The sequence below is a fragment of the Borostomias antarcticus genome (genome assembly GCF_949987555.1).
Source record: "Borostomias antarcticus genome assembly, chromosome: 5".
Taxonomy (NCBI): Eukaryota; Metazoa; Chordata; class Actinopteri; order Stomiiformes; family Stomiidae; genus Borostomias; species Borostomias antarcticus.
The window spans coordinates 3,396,733-3,414,632 of record NC_140238.1 but is presented as its reverse complement, the minus strand read 5'-3'; the positions used below and the strand labels follow the sequence as shown (position 1 = coordinate 3,414,632).

The window sequence follows — 17,900 nt, the reverse complement described above, 5'->3', positions numbered from 1 at the left end:
GTCCTCATCTGGAGTTGGCGCCCTGACAAACCCCGGAAAGGAGAGTGGCTTAGTGTTCTCCTCAAGGGCTGTCATTACCCATCAGTCAGGGTCCCTCTTTGTGGAGTGTGGTAGTAGTCCAACCCTGCATTACAAGATTGATGGTGATTTCTGACTGAGTTTGGGAGGCTACTTGGATTTCAGGAGTATTTTGATAACTCTTTGACCCGTATCCTTCATGACTGTAGCACTAGTGGCGGTGTGCCTCTCTTGAGAGATTCCTGTCTGCCACTCTTGATTTTTTGAGGAAATAGCAAGCCTGCAACTCTCACTGTTTGAACTGGAGGGATGTCCTTGGAGCAGTGTCAGGGTGAACCTGTGGTGAATTTATATCTTGTTTAAGTCTGAAGATTTTCCTCCAAAATGTAGCCTATTCGAAGGTGTTCTGTAGGCCTTCTCATGGATAGTCCTCCAAACTCATCTAAAGTCTTGTATTCACTTTGGAAAGCCTTTGGGGTGCCTGCCGGGCTGTTGGCCTGTTATTTTCTGGTCGGTACTCAAGGTTGGGTCTCAGGTCTCAAGACTCTGCTGAGGACCGAGCTGTTAGCCACACCGGCCTGTCGGGTTGGGGGAGGGAGACGGAGACACTACTTCTCACTCAACCCCGTCCGCCAACCCTCCATTTAGGTAAATTTAGTACGCGAGTTTCCCCTGACCACAGCCAATTGTGTGGTTTGATCACTGTGAGGAGCTGAGCCGGGCCATTTGTCTAAATCAGCACTGCTCTGGTCGTTCACCGCAGACTGGAGCAGACCTCTGCTCATTTTCCACAAAGTCTAGCTGCACTCTGATTCAGTTCTTTTTACAGCCACCTATTATGGATCAGATAGGTCATCTTTAATGATAATGAGTGTTTACAGGAATGACCATTGTGTACAGAAGGGGCTGGCTAGCGGTCGTTTCATTAGGGCTCGCACACCGTTTAAGACTAATCCTTCCTCAGAGGACATTTCTCATTCTGTGTCCAGCGCCCGTTCAATAAACTACCGTTGAACTCGTCAACACCCTAAATGAGGGAAACCTCAGTGCTTCACGAGTATAAATAAAGGTTGAAATGAAGTTAATTGAATTGTAATGACAGACAACTTAAGGGCACTCTGCAGTGACACCCATGTCACCCCCACCCACCCCCCCACAGGTGGCCCGGAGAATAGCACCCCCCGTATGGACGATGAGGAGGATGATGTGTTCGAGTCGGACTCCCACTGCTGGCGCACGGCCTTCAGGGAGATAAAGTACGAGGACCGGGGCACCCAGACGGCCAGCCCCGCCCTGGCCCCGCCCAACGGCATGCTACCCTGGGGCGTGGCGGAGGAGCCCAGACCTCTCTTCTACGGTGAGGCCTCGGCACACACACACACACACACACACAAGCACACACGCAAACACACGCACACATGCAAACACACACACGCAAACACACACACATGCACACACACACACGCAAACACACACAAGCACACACACACAAGTCACACACGCAAACACACACACTCGCACGCACACATACACATAAATACAACACACACATAAAGCCTACTATCAGAGGACAGTGTACATTCGTGGCACAGATAATAGATTGAGCCGTGAACGTAGGCCTGTGTTGACCCCAAACAGCCCATAAAGCAGAAGTGTGTGGGACACGGTGGGTGTGAGAGCCGTGGTGTGAGAACCAGCCAGGTCCAGTATCAGTGGAACTGGATGGCGCCTGACAGTCCCGACCGCAGCCACTTTTATGACGTGCGTGAAGTGTACCCAGCTGCCTCGCCAGTCACCAGGCGCCAGGTCGGCAGGAGAGGACGGCGGGACACCGATGGCATCCCTCACCTTGCGTGACTGACCTGTCCCTCGCTACAGAGAGCCGTCTGACCCTTCCTAGCTTCCGAGTGACAATTCCTGGCATGATATATAGAACGGCGATGGCGCTCGTAAAGGTTAAAGGTTAAATAAAGGTTCCCCTTCAGGAGCTAATGTTGTGCGCCAGGCGGAGCCAACCTGCTTTCCTCAGTTCAAAACCCCCCCCCTCCCCCCCCGGGGGGGCACCAGCTCGCCCCAGACCTGCCCCTTAGTCAGGGAGGAGAGTTATATTAGATATGGTTTCATTTGTTCACCTTGTTCCTGCTGACGTGCGGAAACCTAGCAACTGGGGGAAGCCCATGAGAGTGCTGAGTCATGAAGCGCGCCGCCAGCAAAGTCACAAGCCGTTTGATGTAAATGTTCACGACGGGATGCTGTGACACGCCCCCACCCCTCCTCCTCCAACCGGCCGTCTCGTTGTTCTTGTTCCCGCAGGCAACGCAGGATTTCGTTTGCACTTCCCGGCACGCTTCGAGCGCGTCGGCGATCCGGCTCCTCGTCAGGAGGAAGAGGAGGAGGAGGAGGAGGAAGAGGAGCGAGGAGGCATGGAGAGACTACAGCAGCAGCAGCCCATGGGCAGCGTGGAGGCGCGCATCGGACAGAAGCTCCAGCTGATAGGAGACCAGTTCCACCAAGAACACCTGCAGCTGGTGAGCACACACACACACACACACACACACACACACACACACACACAGCGCTGAACGTAGCCAACGAGCTAACGCGACACACACACAGAGACACACACGCCGATTGAACAGACTCGACACGCTCAGCGGACAGGCTAGGCTCGCCGAGCAAAAAAGTCCGACCGAACGCGGTGACCTCGCTGACCGCCGGGTACTTCCCGCCCCGCAGAGAGAGCGGGATGTCGGCTCTCCCAGGGGGCATCGCTGCACGGTGACCGCGGTCTCTCCACCGTCTCTCCACGGTCTCTCCACGATCTCTCCACGGTCTCTCCACGGTCTCTCCACACCCCCTCACATGTGTTTGTTTTCGCCAGGCTGTGAGCCGACTTTCGCCCCAGTGTTCTGACCTCCCGTTCTACCCCCCCACCACCCCCCACCCCCCCAAGACTCGACTGCCCCAGGGAAGCCCCTCCCCCTCCCCCCCTCCCATGGTCCCCCCTGCCTCCTCTTCCTGTTTATGTCTCTCTCTTTCTCTCTTCCTCCGTTTCCTCCTAGAGCTGCCACTGCAGGGGGGCGGGGGCGGGGGGGTGTGGAGGAGGCGGCCGCCACACAATACACACCGACGCTGTGGTCAGGCCGACACTAGCGTTCACTTAGCCGCTAGTGGCTGTGTGGATTAGATGTGACTGCGAACACTTAACAGTCGTGCGGTCGTATTGAGGGTGGAACTGAACTTGTGGGCCGTCCAAGAGCTGCCGAGCACCAGGGCCCCGTTAGAGAGAGAGAGGTGGAGAAAACATTTGCGTTGAAAGAAAGCAGATACATAAACGCGCACACACACACACTCGTGCACGCACGCGCACACACACATACTCACACACATTTGCACGCCTGCATGCCAACACACACACTCGCACACACACGCACACTCACACGCACGCATGCATGCACACACTCACGCACGCACACACACACACACACACACACACACACACACACGGTCTTACGCCCAGAGAAAGCAGAAGTGGCAGGGCTAGGTAAACATGTTGTAACCCGAAGCTTGGCACTGGAGCCCGGGGGGAACAGCTGTGGTCACAGGGAGACTCCACTCAGTCCTGCCCCGTCGCCCGGGACGACCCGCAGGCGACGCCCTAATAAGAGGCCCCGCCGGCCACAGGGGGAGGGGCTTAGGCGGTCGGGAGGGGGGCGGTTGATAATGATGGTATGGTACAGATATACCCAGTCATTTAATGTACGGTGCTGTCAAGCTGATGAGGCCGGAGGGTTTGGAAGGAACCTCGTTCGACCAAAACGATCCTGGATTTCCTTAAACACTGTTTTCAAGTGCTTGGACCCATTGACTCGTACTGTCAGGCGAGGGTTCGAGATGCCCCTTAATAGCGCTCATAGATAACGTGTCACTTCTTGTTTTGGTGAAGTATCGGGGGATTTTCTCTCACTCAGCGTTATTAATATCTCGCCTCTGTCGCTCTGTGTGACTCATCACACAGACAGACAGACAGACAGACAGACAGGCAGACAGGCAGACAGACAGACAGACAGGCAGACAGACAGACAGACAGACAGGCAGGCAGACAGACAGACAGGCAGACAGACAGACAGACAGACAGACAGACAGACAGACAGACAGACAGACAGACAGACAGGAGGTTGCAGTCTTATCTGCGCGACCGTGATACGCTGACACACAGCAGAGACAAGCCAGCCACAGGAGGAAGGAGGAAGTAGCCCTGTGTCGCTCACCACTGGCTGAGTAAACACACACACACACACACACATACCATGACAGGCAGAGGGAGGGGGCCTTGTGATGTCATATCCTGAAGCGGTGTAGAGATAGGGCACGCACGCACACACACATACACACACACACACACTAGCACATAAGCAAACATCATTTAAACCTCAATTTTACAGTCCCACATAATTTTATACACACACACACACACACACACTAGGACATAGGCAAACCATCAGGCAACATCATTTAAACCTCAATTTTACACTCCGCAATAACGCAACACTGAGGGATATTCAGAATATTTCGCAGTACACAGAGACCAATAGTTGCGTGTATTATTTCCGCCCTGTTAGTGATTCACTACTCTTTTGTCAGTCAAGTTGGCACTCGAGCTCCAGCGCCGCGCCGAGCCCAGTAGAGTCTAGCCCTCCTCGGTGTGTGTCTGGGGCTGAGTGACGCCTGGCCCGGCTAACCCAAACAGATGCGTGTGGTTGCGTATGCACCATCTCCAGTTCAGCCCACGGCTGCTATTCCTGGCTCTTGTCTGTGGCGGGCGTTTCGTAATTAAGCGTTGGGCGGCAGGGTAGGTAGGGCTCACCTACTACCTCAGACCGCCGCGGGGAGACTTGGCAGATCCCGTCTGTGCACCGGTGTCAGTCAGACACTTATCTCTCTGTTGTCTCACTATCTATCGCACTTTCTCATACCGCACATATCACACTGTCTCGCACCATGAGCTGCCTTCTGCTACACACACACACACACACACACACACACACACACACACACACACACACTTGTCGTCGGCGGAAGATTGCCATCACAGCCGCAACATGTCTCACACCATTGAAACTTGACATCGATCTCGGTGGTAGATTTACGAGCGATGTGCCCCTCCTGTCTCCGGGGCTTGTGGGAGCCCCCGGCCTGTGGCGGGGGAGGGGGGAGGGAGGAGAGGGGGGGGGTATCAGGCAACTTAAGTGTGTATGAGAGGGAGCGATGGCGCTGACAGATAAATTGCTCGTCAGTCTCAGCGAGGGCCGGAGGGGACGCGGCGGGCCCCGGAGGAAGGCCTCTCTGACATTAGCAGGCCTGCCATTCGAGACAGGCCAGTAATGACGGTCACAATGGCAGGAAGGCGGCCTCGGCCCGCACGGGGCAAGGAGCAGCGTTGGGTTACATCCCCGTGTTTTTCTACAGGGTCCTCCCGGTGCTTTCGATAGGAGCGTTGAATGAAGTGTTGAATGTCTGGTGTGTGTGTGTGTGTGTGTGTGTGTGTGTGATGAATGTCAGACTACCCCTTATCTTTGTGTGTGGGTGTGTGTGTGTGTGTGTCAGTCCTTGGCTCTTTATCATCTGACTGTTCCATTTTAGGCACTCTACTCTTATTTCAACACATCTGGGGCGAGGGAGGGGGTTCAAATTGGACAGCGAGACCCAAAAAAAATTTGCTATACAAACTCAGCTACAGCTACACTTAAGACCCCCCCCCCTCCCCCCCCAACTACCATGCCTACTACCATGCTCTTAGTTTCGGCCTCAACTTCTGCTCGTCTCTCTACTCTTCTTCGACTTATGAGTCTGCCTCGCTGGAGCCGGGGCCCGGCCAGCCGGGAGGAGCCCGTCCAGAGCAGCGGCGCCGACAGTAGGCTGGCGCAGGGCACTGCTAGCTGCTACAGTAGCCCTGTCGGGTGTGACGGCGCGGGGCACTGCTAGCTGCTACAGTAAGGCAAGGCAACTTTATTTGTATAGCACATTTCAGCCACAGGGCAATTCAAGGTGCTTTACATGAGACATTAAACGCATTAAAACAAAAAGCAAGACATCATAGACATTTAAAACAAAAAGCAGGACAAATAGAATACAGGAATAAAAGTTACAGTGCAGTATACAGATAAACATAACTCCTCTTAGGAAGCAGTGGCAAAAAGAAAAGTCTTCAGGCTTGTTTTAAAAGAAGAAAAAGAAGTTGCAGCAGACCTGCAGTTTTCTAGTAGCCATGCCGGGAGTGACGACACGGCGCATCTGGGCAGACTCCGCTGTCTAGCGCCAGGCCTAAATATAGAGCCTGAGTCACAATCTGACAGTTGGTGACGGCGGTAGCGTGACTCCCGACTGTTGTTAGCGACGCAGTTCCTGCCGACACATCTCTCTTTTTCACACTCCTCTCTCATTCTCTTATCGCCTCTCTCTGGGTGGAGGGATGGGGTTAAAGGTCACTGTCGGGGACTTTCTGCTTCTGGTTTTTAGAGGACAGTGTTGCACTTGGGGGTGGGTAGAAGAGCTAAGAGCTGATTTAGTGTGGTAAACACAACTAGCGAATGGTATTACCGTGACTCACCGATGCTTTAAAGAGGTTTCTAGAACCAAGGCTGGTCCGGTCGCCTCCCTCCTTGCTTTAATGAACTAAATGTTGTTTTATTTGCCATCATATCACCTACTCAAGCATACATACTGTACTCAAATGTGCACGCAGACACAAGTACACACTCGGACACACACTCACAGACACACTCAGCTAGGACATGGCTGCCAGGGGTGAACCTGTTCAGCTGTAAACAGGGAGGGTGGTCATTGCCAGTAATTACATTTAAAGTAACTCAAATCACCGCAGTGTTCTTTTAATTAACTGCTACTATGCTACTATGCTAGCTGTAGTTAGCACACGGTAACTAACTACAGCTAGCTACTATGCTAAGCTGTGTGCAAACGTCAACCTGTTTACCAGGCTGACAATATGCTACTATGCTAGCTGTAGTTAGCACAAGGTGTCTTCAGGGGAACTCAAATCTCTGCAGTGGATGACAGACCGTGTTGTGAAAACAGGCTTCAATGCTATTACTGTACGTTCTTATCAAAACAGCCCCAGGCCAAGTTATGATAAGTGTTACAACAGAAAACAGGTTCTATCAGGATTCCCAGGAGTCGCGCAAATAGCCAATGGCAACTTTTGATACGTTTTCTATTATTTTAGTTTGAAGAAAAAAGAAAAGGTGTGTGTGTGTGTGTGTGCGTGTGCGTGTGCGTGCGTGCGTGGAGCGTGCAGAAGCCAGTTAGAATCCTGCAGGCGCTTATGCAATGTCCTGCAACACTCCGAAAAGGATGTAGAAAAAACCCTTATCGCGATGCCAGCCTGGTAAACAGGTTGACATTTGCACACAGCCTCATCTGTTGTGTGTCAATAGCAAATCCTAATCTCTCGGCTTTGTCAGATATGAAGAGCAACACAAACAATAGGACCACGCTGCCACGGAACTGGCTGCGCACTTGGGAGTATTGTCATGAAAACAAAAAAAGCTTGTCTGTGGTCTCTTGCTACGCTTCCCTAGTTTATGGCCTGGGTCTGAAAATAGCAGCGGCGCTATCAGGCGTGCTGGTGTCTGCGTTTCGTCTGTGTGTGAGTTGTTGGTCTGCAGGGCTAAGCTACTGTATGGCTCTCAAACAGATATGCGTTTCCAGAGGAGCCGACCCACTCTCAACCCCTACCTCCCCAAAGAGCCCCCTAATCCCATTTAGTGCAATTATCTTATCTCTCCTTCTCAGTGGAAGAGATAGCATTATCCCCCTAATCACACACAATCCAATTCTCCAGCCCGAGAGAGAGAGGGAGAGGGAGAAAGAGAGGATTGAGAGAGAGGGAAAGAAGATACTAGTGCTCTTGGCCTCTGCATGATAAAAAGCGCCTGACTGTAGCGTATGATGGACGCGTCCACGGCCTCGGTAGTTAGCATGAGCAGTAGAGTCTGTAGGTCTCTCAATCCCACACACAATAAGCGATACCTAGTCAGTTGTGTTGGTAGTTAGCATGAGCAGTAGAGTCTGAGCAGTAGAGACTGCAGGCCTCTCAATCCCACACACAATAAGCGATACCTAGTCAGTTGTGTTGGTAGTTAGCATGAGCAGTAGAGTCTGAGCAGTAGAGTCTGAGCAGTAGAGTCTGTAGGTCTCTCAATCCCACACACAATAAGCGATACCTAGTCAGTTGTGTTGGCGACGCGCTCAGACTGTTGTGGAAATATCAGCGGGTACTCCGGTGTCCGGTTCTGACTCATCCCCTCCTCTGTCAACCTCGTTCGCTCTGCACAATGTCAGTCGACACCGACGCACACCAGCGCACGCACCCTTAAGCCCGGACTGAATGCCCGAGATTAATGCCATCTTTTGTCACTCCGGTACCAGCGTTCCTGACTATCATCATCTTCATCATCATCGCAATCATCATCATCATTTGTCATCTTCCTCTCTGCCTCCTGTTCTGACTGTGTTCTTTCCCTCTCTCTCGTTCTCTCATTGCAGTATCACAGAAACCAAAGGCACCAGGGCCCGCTGTGGTGGCGCCTAGCCACGACCCTCCTCACCCTACTGTTCGAGAGGGAGCCCTTCGGCGGGAGGTGAGAGGACTACAACTCCCATCTCCCGCCCAGAGACTGGACTCCAAAATGGCACTGTTAAATCTAACACGGGTCTGTTGGGGGGGGGGGGGGAAGGAAAAAGAGCCGAAGGAGAAGAAGAGAAAAAAAGGTCGCCGCGGGACGGTGACAAGCATCTTTTTTTTTTTAGCCAGGCCTCTTTCTTCTTTTCTTTTTTCCCCCAAGAAGATGCCATGTTGTTTCACAAGATTCCTCTTCAGGATGATGTTAATATTTTGGTAAATGTGTGATGTAGTATTTTGTACAGTACGTTGTTCTTGTTGAATTTTATTGTTTTGCACTTCCGCATGTGTACATCTGGAACGTCCTCCGAGGGTCCTGGGAATGCCTTATTGTCATTGTCTCCTGCCACAAAGCGACTAACTGTTGAGAACCAAGCTTCAGCGACTGGAAGGATGGGAGGAGCTTGAGGAGAGGAGGCGGAGTGGCTCAGGGGTCTTTTCTTTTCTGAAGTTTCCCAGGTAACCGGTCAACTTGATCAACTTACTCATTTCCAAAGAGGTGATTTTTTCTTGTCAGAACAAAGCATTTTGCACCTCAACTTGTCCTTCTCAATGGAAATCCTGTATACTGTTTTCACAAGACTTTGCTCTTCCAGTCACTTTTATCATATTAATTTCAAACATTTCCCCATCAGTGTAATTCATCATAATAAAAACTAGAAAGGACGCTCGGGAAGCGTATACCTCCGCCCTTGAATGCATGTCGTCAACATGTACAGTGACATTAGGGTACCGAACCTTAGAGGTGACAAATGTCATAAATATACTGGTGGTTCATCACAGTAGCAGTTTATGAGCAGCTGGGTTTGACACAGCTGGGGTCGGCCAGAGCCAGCGGTTTGGGTCCCTTCAGAGGGCGGTTCGGTGAGCTCCAGGCTCTCCCCCCGCGCCCCCCAGTCCAAACCCTGTGCCTCTAGCGCCCCCACACAGGAAGCTGGCTTCTCTCAAAGTTTTGTTTTAAGTCGCGGATCCACCCCGTGATTCGCACCCGCTCTAAATTTGAATGGGTTCTAAGTTGGCCCGTGTCACACCCCTCCACCGGGTTTCATGAAAATCGGTCTGGTAGGTTTCGCGTAATCTGGCTGACAACCCAACCAACCAACCAACAAACTCCAAAAACAATACCTTCCACCTTGGGCTGTCGCGGGGGCGGAGCTAACAAATTAAATCCCTCAGTGTTTTCCCATGTGGTTCATTTTCCCATTTCAAGCCAATTAAGTCCTTTATTGATTGATAATCATACCACTCCCAAACTGGCCTCCAGTATTTAAAATGCTGTTTATCTCAGTCTCTTTTGACATCCATGCCCTTAAAGTGGAACCGTGGATCCACTGTGTTTGCACTAGAATACACCCTTCAGGAGTACACGACAAAGCCAACCTCTGTCCACTAATGAAGGTTTTGAACTGTGTCCGTTTTCTCACGGTATGATTGAACACGTCATAACATTTTAACATGCGTCCAAGACCGATCACCTGGGAGAATCGACTGAATAGTGGAATCTGGACAGTTACTAACACCAAAACATCTGAGGCACCAGGCTACAGAAGGGTTGAGAACGGTGGAGCTGCCGTGCCTTGGTGGGACGTCAGTGTTCGTCCTCGTATCTGATGTGTGCTCTGGACACCAAAGCAATACTGTACAAACCATCCTGTGAAACGACAGCATCTTCTCTCCTCTCAGGATTATGACAACGGGGAGCTCTTCCTACTCTTTTATATAGTACCTGTGTGTGGGGGGGGGGGGGTTGGGTTCTTGTATCTGTTAGGCCGGATTCATAGTCGACGTAAACTACATAAGCGCAAGCTTCGCAAAGGCCACGCAAGATCTCGTTGCGTCCTTGCGTGTGTCATGCCGAAATTTGTCACTTGATGCGGCCATAGTGCAATTCCTTGCGTTTCCACGAAACAAAACACAGAACGCAAGCTCTCGAGTCATGTTGGAGCTTGCGTTCACAACGTAGCTTGCGTTGTTTACATCGACTATGAATCAGGCCTTATCCTCAGATCCTGGGGTGGGACCTCTTGGTAGAAATGACCACTGTTGATTTTGAACCCAATTGACCAGTCTCTGAAATTAGACGAAGAAAAGACTGTAAATGACTGTTGAAATCCGATTATACAGTATGTTTGAACTTTGAAGACACTGATGCGTTCTTGAAGATGTTTGTACTTTTTCATTATTGCCCATTGACTTTTTTTTGTGTCAGTTTTGAAGGAGCAGTACACATAGCAGGAGTCTGTCGTGTTGGAGCCGCTTGCTAATCTGGTCATGTTTCGACAAAAGACTTGCGTTATTACTGTATGATTATAGCTTCATTCCCTAGGTTTAGGAACCTACAGAAAAAAATATCTCTCAGGGACACAAAACCATAGCCTAAACCTTGAGAACCAATTCACTTTTTCCACTCTAGATGCACTAGGCAATATCTCATATTTGAGTGGATGGATGTCATTGAACATGATACACTTATCATGTACATATGACAAATAAACCACCTTGACCGTTTGGCAGTTAGGTCCAGAATTGTATCGTCCTCCGTGGGTTCATTGCCCGCCAACGCATCAACAGATGCGAAGGTACATTTTAAGTCAGTCCGGTCAGAGGAAGGTCAGAGGAAGGACGCTGGCTGACTCTGTCGAGACGCGTGTAGGAGGTGTGAGGGAAGAAGAGCCGAATGTTGTAGTCGTCGTCGTCAATGGTGTTTCCTGCAGACCCTGAACGCTGAGCCAGTCACCCTTGCTTCTCGTCTCGCCGTAGTCTCCCTCCGCTCCTCGGTCAGGCGGCTGGAAACGCACGCGCGTGTGTACTGCTCCTCCATTTCCCTCTTGCGTTAGTCTTTTTTTTGTAATTTATTTTTTTTCCTCTATTTATTTCTCTTTTTTTGTATATTTGCTCGTTTCTACTGTATACGCTTGTGTGTGCAATTTTTTATGTTCCTATTTTTTGGGGTCTTAGATGTGTATATGATTCATTGGTTTGACTCTGTGCAGAGCAGTGGTTGCCTGCATTGTGTCTGGTATTCCCTGAGGCTAGTGATCTCCAGTGATGGGCCCAACTGGTGAAGGCATTATCTCTGTCACCCACCATGTCACCTGCTCTGTCACCCACCATGTCACCTGCTCCGTCACCCACCACGTCACCTGCTCAGTAGGGAGCAGCAGAGCTGTGCTAACTAAAGGTCACTCACATTGATACTGATAGGCATTACCTTGGTGTCATTATCACACCATAGGCCTTCACAAAACCCAAGTCACCCCATGTCAAAGTATACATACGAGGGAATGATGCAAGTGACAAACTAATAGCAGACAAGTGAATATCCACTAACTGTGTACCCCGTTTTAGATACTTGCCTCATTTTTCGACTGATAGGGCATTTTGTTTATGGGCTCGATTCCTTTGGTTCTATTATTTCTTTGTAATCAACATGCACTGGAAAGTACTTTTGTCTGTAGGTCCCACTGTGGGTCCCTGTTCTCTCCTGTGTTAATGTACAGTATCACCTCTGGATTGTTCTCAGAGGACTCTCCCAGGCCGGACTAGCTGAGGGTGTCGGGGGCGTATCGGAGCGCTGACCAGCGATGTCCGGCCTGGGGGACTGTCCGTTTGATTTATTGGAAAGGGAAGCAAGCCACCCTACCCTGCATCAGCTGACAGAGGGTTCCCTGGCTGCTGCACACACACCATGTTGATCTAGCCATTTTAATCACCAGAAAAGTGCAAGTTGACAGGAACCCCAGAGTGGGATTTGTAGTTTATGGAAACCGTCAGTGTCTTGAATTTTGTAGTCCACTTTATATACATTTGAAGTTTTGAGGAAGGTTTAAACTTTTTATGTTTATTGTTTTTTTAATGAGGACATCTTGCTCCATGGTCTTTCTGAACTTTTTAAATTGTATTTTTAATATGAAAAGGGTCTTTTATGAGGACAGTTCAGGCTTGTAAATCATTTTTAATAACTGTTACCGGATCTTTTCAACTCAAATGAGATCAAGGTTTTTTTGTATAAAAATGAACTTGCAACATTCCTTCTGTGTCTGGTCCTGGAGTAAAATCAAATCCAACCAAACAGAAATGTATTTCGGTGTTGTGCTTAATTTGGCGTAAAACGTATTAATGATGAGTTTCTTCAAATCAATAAAATCAATGGAACATCGTCCTTCCTTTAAAGATGAACAGCAGAACTGTACATGTATTACTGAAACCCTGGAATATGCCTTTATCTGCTCAGTTTCAACAAAGTCTTGATTATCACACACTCTCTGTACACCAAGAAAAGAGACCCAGCGAAAATGTAGCATTTTTGTAAACATTGACTGTGTGTTTTCGAGACTGTACTGTGCACTCGTTTTGTGTTTTTATTTTTATTTTTTATTGATATATATGGAAGTAAGGACAATTTGTTATGTAGTGCAATATGCTGTACATAAGAGCTTTGCTCTACAAATCCTTTTCTGAATTTCTCATTGTTTTATTGGTACTTTTTTTTCAATAAATTGTATTGAAATTGTTCAGGGCCCGTCTGTCTTCTTTCAACAAAATACAAAATCTGTACATAACAATGTACAGCTGTACATACAATTACAAAACCTCTCAGCCATCCATTCAACCACTAAACAATGATATTCTGATGCATATCTCTACACAGTAATTAAGTAAATAAACACAATATAGTGGATTTGCTTTTAGGCTTGGTAGAGTGGAACTTGCTAGGCTAGTCACTGCTTATCTGCCCCCCTCCCACTCTAGCCCAATATTAAGACTTCCATTAAGGGGTGCACTATAGTGAGATTTGACTTTGTGAAGGTAGCCAAGCATAATATGAGGCTATCCAGGCACATGAAGCTAAGCAGGCGTCTGGCAGCGGCGCGGCCCTCCCTTCCCTCCTACTGTTAGGTCATTCATTTAGTGGAAGCGATGGAGCTTTCAGACTTCCCTAATGACTAGCTGCCTGTCCTGCACACACACACACACACACACACACACACACACACAGTCTATTGTGGCACAGCAGCGAGCAGCTGAGGATCCACAGGTGACCTGTGTCTTGGTTTCCTGCTGGGCCTTGCTGTGGTATGTGTCCATGTATAGAGAGAGTAGGTAGAGTCACCTCGCACTAGGTTACTGTCACATCCTGAAAGGTCAGAGGTCATGCCGCTGAGCCTGCAGATTAGTTACACACTGTACCACAGATGCCCCGGGGGCAGGGGTCTGATTTATCACTGATGACAGGATGTAAACATGGAAGTTCGCAGTGCACTGCTGCACTGAGGGTGGGGGTAAAGAAATAGTAGGCCGCCTAACATTGAGTAAGTACTGTGCTAGACTGCCTAGGACTGCCTACTAGACTGTACTAGACTGCCTAGGACTGCCTACTAGACGGCCTAGGAAATAGTACTTGTGGGGTGGCTGTCACTTGCGAAAGTTCTTGCGGTCTGTACTTCAAACAACCCATTTGTTGGTAGTTTCGTTTATTATTACTTGTCAGCAACGGTAATTCGACCATGTTCTGCAGAGAAAAGGGGGGAAAAAAAGAGCCCTAGAGTTGTGTTCCTCTTGGCCAGAGGAGACCAGAGCGGTCAAAGCCGAGCGCCGTCTCTAAAGTCTCCTCCCCCAGGGCTGACGCGTGGCGGCCCCATTGTCATGACTGCCAGGGAGGATTTTACACCTCGATGACACCTGACTCACCTGTTTGCCCACTTTCAGCAGGAGCACACCCCAGCCTGGGGCACTGGCACTGAACACACACACACACACACACACACACACACACATTGAACTCACACGTGTGTGTGCGGGTGTGTGTGTGTGTGCCCAAGGTTGTGGTTGAGTCTACACAAGAGAAAACAAAATCAAATACACAACGTTCTAGTGCCATAAAGTCTTAAAAAAAAAAAAGAAATCACGTGTGAGAACACTGTCAAAACAAAGAAATGAAGGATTAGATCTTGTTATACTTCGCAGTGATTATAGTTTGTTTATGTGGATTTTAGGACAGGAGGTTCATCCGTTTCTGGCTGATAGCAGGAGGGTGCCCAATCGAGATCTATTGGGTAACACTATCTCGACTATTATTCTATCGTTGGGAGGACACCCCCGTGTCCCTGTCTGTTTACCTTCCTGGTTCTCTGGCTCTCTGGCTCCATCGTCCTCTTCCCCCTTGGCTCAGCCCTTCTGCGGGCAGACTCTCAGCCCTCCCCGGCCCCAAACAATGGTTCCTCTGTCCTCGACTCTCTGCGCTGAAAGAGACACCCATTAGAGGGAGCGTCTATCTCTGAGGTCAAAACCAGGGGTCGCTCACAAGTGCAGCTCTTGTTTATGTCTGCGAAGCCAATCAAAACACTCCGGCCTACGTTATTAACTCCTCCGTGTCTGGCACCGAGGCTGAGTTCGCCAATTGTTGGGGAGACTGAGGAGGACTTTGTGGTTGAGTTTTGGCTGTCGGGGACTGAGGAGGACTTTGTGGTGGAGTTTCACAGAGGAATATATTCCATTTGCAACAAACCCAGTGCATTTCACCAGTAGTTGTTCTAGCTAAGTTCTACCTGGGATGGAAAAAGGGTAGCAGGGGTTCCAGCTGGGAGGGCAGAGGTTATCTCCCCCATATTAATAGGTTGGCAACTGGGGTTGCAAGGCCTTTTATTGCCACCCCCTAGAAACGCCACAGCATGTCATCCATTCCCACGGTCTGTCCAGTGTCGGTGAAGGTTTCTGTCGGATGTGTAATGATTCTGGGCCATATATGGGCCGGAACTAAGCCACAACGGCCAGATCTGGCCTGTATATGGCCCAGATCCGCTTGCTATCTGGGGCCGGGCTCATCAGACATGGCATGGTATCATTAGGTGAATAAAGTAGCTGTGAGCCAAAGAATAACAGCTGATTAGAAGTGACAGGCACCTTCACACCTGTTGTGTTCTGCCGACCACAGAATCCCCCCTCTAGCGCTGAGATCTCTCACGCTCTACCACCTCGCACCGGCTCACCAGCTAGAGGTAATTACTTAATTATCACCTGTGAGCGCGCCCATTTCATTAAGCTGTAATTTCACTCAGACATGTAGGGAGGGAGGGGTTGGCCGAGAGGCACTGCAGCTCGATTTAATGCGTCTGTCGTGACATGAATTACTCTGGTGACAGTTGTAATCCAAGACAGCTAGCAGTGACAAAGTGCTGAGGCAGGCCCGGCGTATATGAATAGTAATAGCTTCTTTGTTGTTATTGCATAAGCTGTTTTCGGGCTCTTGTCAGGCGACGTCGTGGCACAGCGTGCAGCTGTTGTGTTATGAGTCATTTTCAACGCTGTCACTAGGAAGTAATGAAGTTATCCGAGCCAAAAAAAGAAGAAGGACGGCGTCGACGCTCCATGTTTGTGTGTAAATCTCAAATGGAGTGTCAGCATCTTTGCTGCTTCGAGTTTGTTGACGTTGTTCAAGAGACTATAAGCTAGTAGCTATAGGCCACCTATCTAGTTAGCAGTGCAGTGATTCAGCCTGCATGTGACTGAAAGACACCACAACACTGTGGTTTCAGACTAGCTCGGCAAATTAATGGTAGAAGCCAGCTAGTGGGTTTGGCAAGGCATACATATATTTTTTTTTAGATAAACCAACATCATGCTTATTGCACTTATCTTTTGTTTAAACTATCCCCCCCACTCTCCTCAGATAACAATGTGTGCTTACTTTGTCATTGTTTGCCATTGTTTGTTTTGTATTTAGCTGCCTTGTCTGGTCCTTGGCAATGAAACACTACAGTTGCGCTGGCAGGCTACAGTAGTTCTGACTAAGAAATGTTCATGTGGTATTGCATGAGTAACAGGCTGTGATTATTATGACCAACACCCATATCACCACCAAGTATGTGTCATAATCTGCTGGCCTGTAGTAAAAACAGTTGATTTGACACTGGGTGCTTCGTACATTATCATCTCCGTTCACCCTCGGCGGAGGCCAAATACTGTAGGACCCCCTGCTTTACAAGCTCAGCTATGCCATGAGAGAGAGAGAGAGAGAGAGAGAGAGAGAGAGAGAGAGAGAGAGGGAGAAACCCATAGAAACTCAGCCTCCCACTCAGTGCACACATCTGGTGGGGGGATAGTGGACAGGGCAGAGGACAGTTGGCATGGGAACGTCAGCTTAGCCAACACAGCCACATAATATAGAGAGCAGGGAGGCTAAGGGGGGGGGGGGTGGTGGCTGCCCTGTGGGGTTACAGCCCCCTCAACCCACGCTGCCTCCTGCCAAACCCACCCCCACCCCAACGCAGCTGACCTCTCCCAGCCCAACCCCCCCCCCCCCCCCCCCAGGCCTCACCCACTCCCCCACACCCAACCAAACACAGCTGGGCAGGGAGCTCAGTGCTCACATCATCGGCCAAGGAACTGTTGACACATGGTCAATACTCAAGACGAATAGCACTTGCTGTTGCAGTCATTTCTCGCGATTAAACCTTCGGGTGACTCCGTGTTCTTTTTTTTTTTTTCATTTCAAGTGTACTTGGGAACCCATACTAAGGCAAGTGAACAGTTTCAGAGAGGTGTTTTCCATACGTGCAAAAGGACACTTCCAAGAGTTCAACGCTGTCACTCTCCCTTACGTACGCTACGTCGTCACGCTGCCCTTTGACGCCGGCGCTCTCGTGCAGAACGTGGCCGTGCTCTTCACTCCTGAGCAGAGGTTGCGCAATCACCGCACAGCACTGCCGAGTTCCTCTTTGTTTACCCAGAGAGACCGGCAGAGAGACCCAATGGAGCCTCGGACCCGTCACTCCCAGCCTCGCAGCTGTGACACACACGCATGCACGGGCAGAAACACACACATACGAGCGCTGGCTCGCACACAGGCGCACACAGGCACACATGCACACAATCTCTGACTCACAAACACTAGCAGTATCCTGCGGTCAAGGGGCGGGATTTAAAATCTTCCACGCACAGCACATGAACCTAGTGAACTTGCCTTCTCTGTCTCCTGCTAGTTATTGTTTTCTCCTCGACATTTTCTGTTTCGTCACTTTCAAAAAGCTTTGCGCTTATCAGTTCACATTTTGACCCCAATTAAAGATACAAACTCTAAACTTCTAGGGATTTGTTGGTGTGTGTGTGTATGTGTGTGTAAGTGTTTGTGTTTTAGAGAGAGAGAGAGACGGAAAGATAGTGTGTGTGTGTGTGTGTGTGT

At 49.7% G+C, this 17,900-nt stretch overlaps 1 protein-coding gene across 1 annotated transcript; it reads left to right on the top strand.

Annotated features, from left to right (window-relative positions):
* Nucleotides 1-1,203: 1,203 nt before the first annotated feature.
* Nucleotides 1,204-8,682, top strand: bmf1 (BCL2 modifying factor 1; the record flags this gene model as incomplete). Its single annotated transcript, XM_084438365.1, has 3 exons — nt 1,204-1,375; nt 2,332-2,546; nt 8,584-8,682. The coding sequence occupies 3 exons, from the start codon at nt 1,204-1,206 to the stop codon at nt 8,680-8,682; spliced, it is 486 nt and encodes a 161-aa protein (XP_084294491.1).
* Between the last annotated feature and the right edge of the window lie 9,218 nt (nt 8,683-17,900).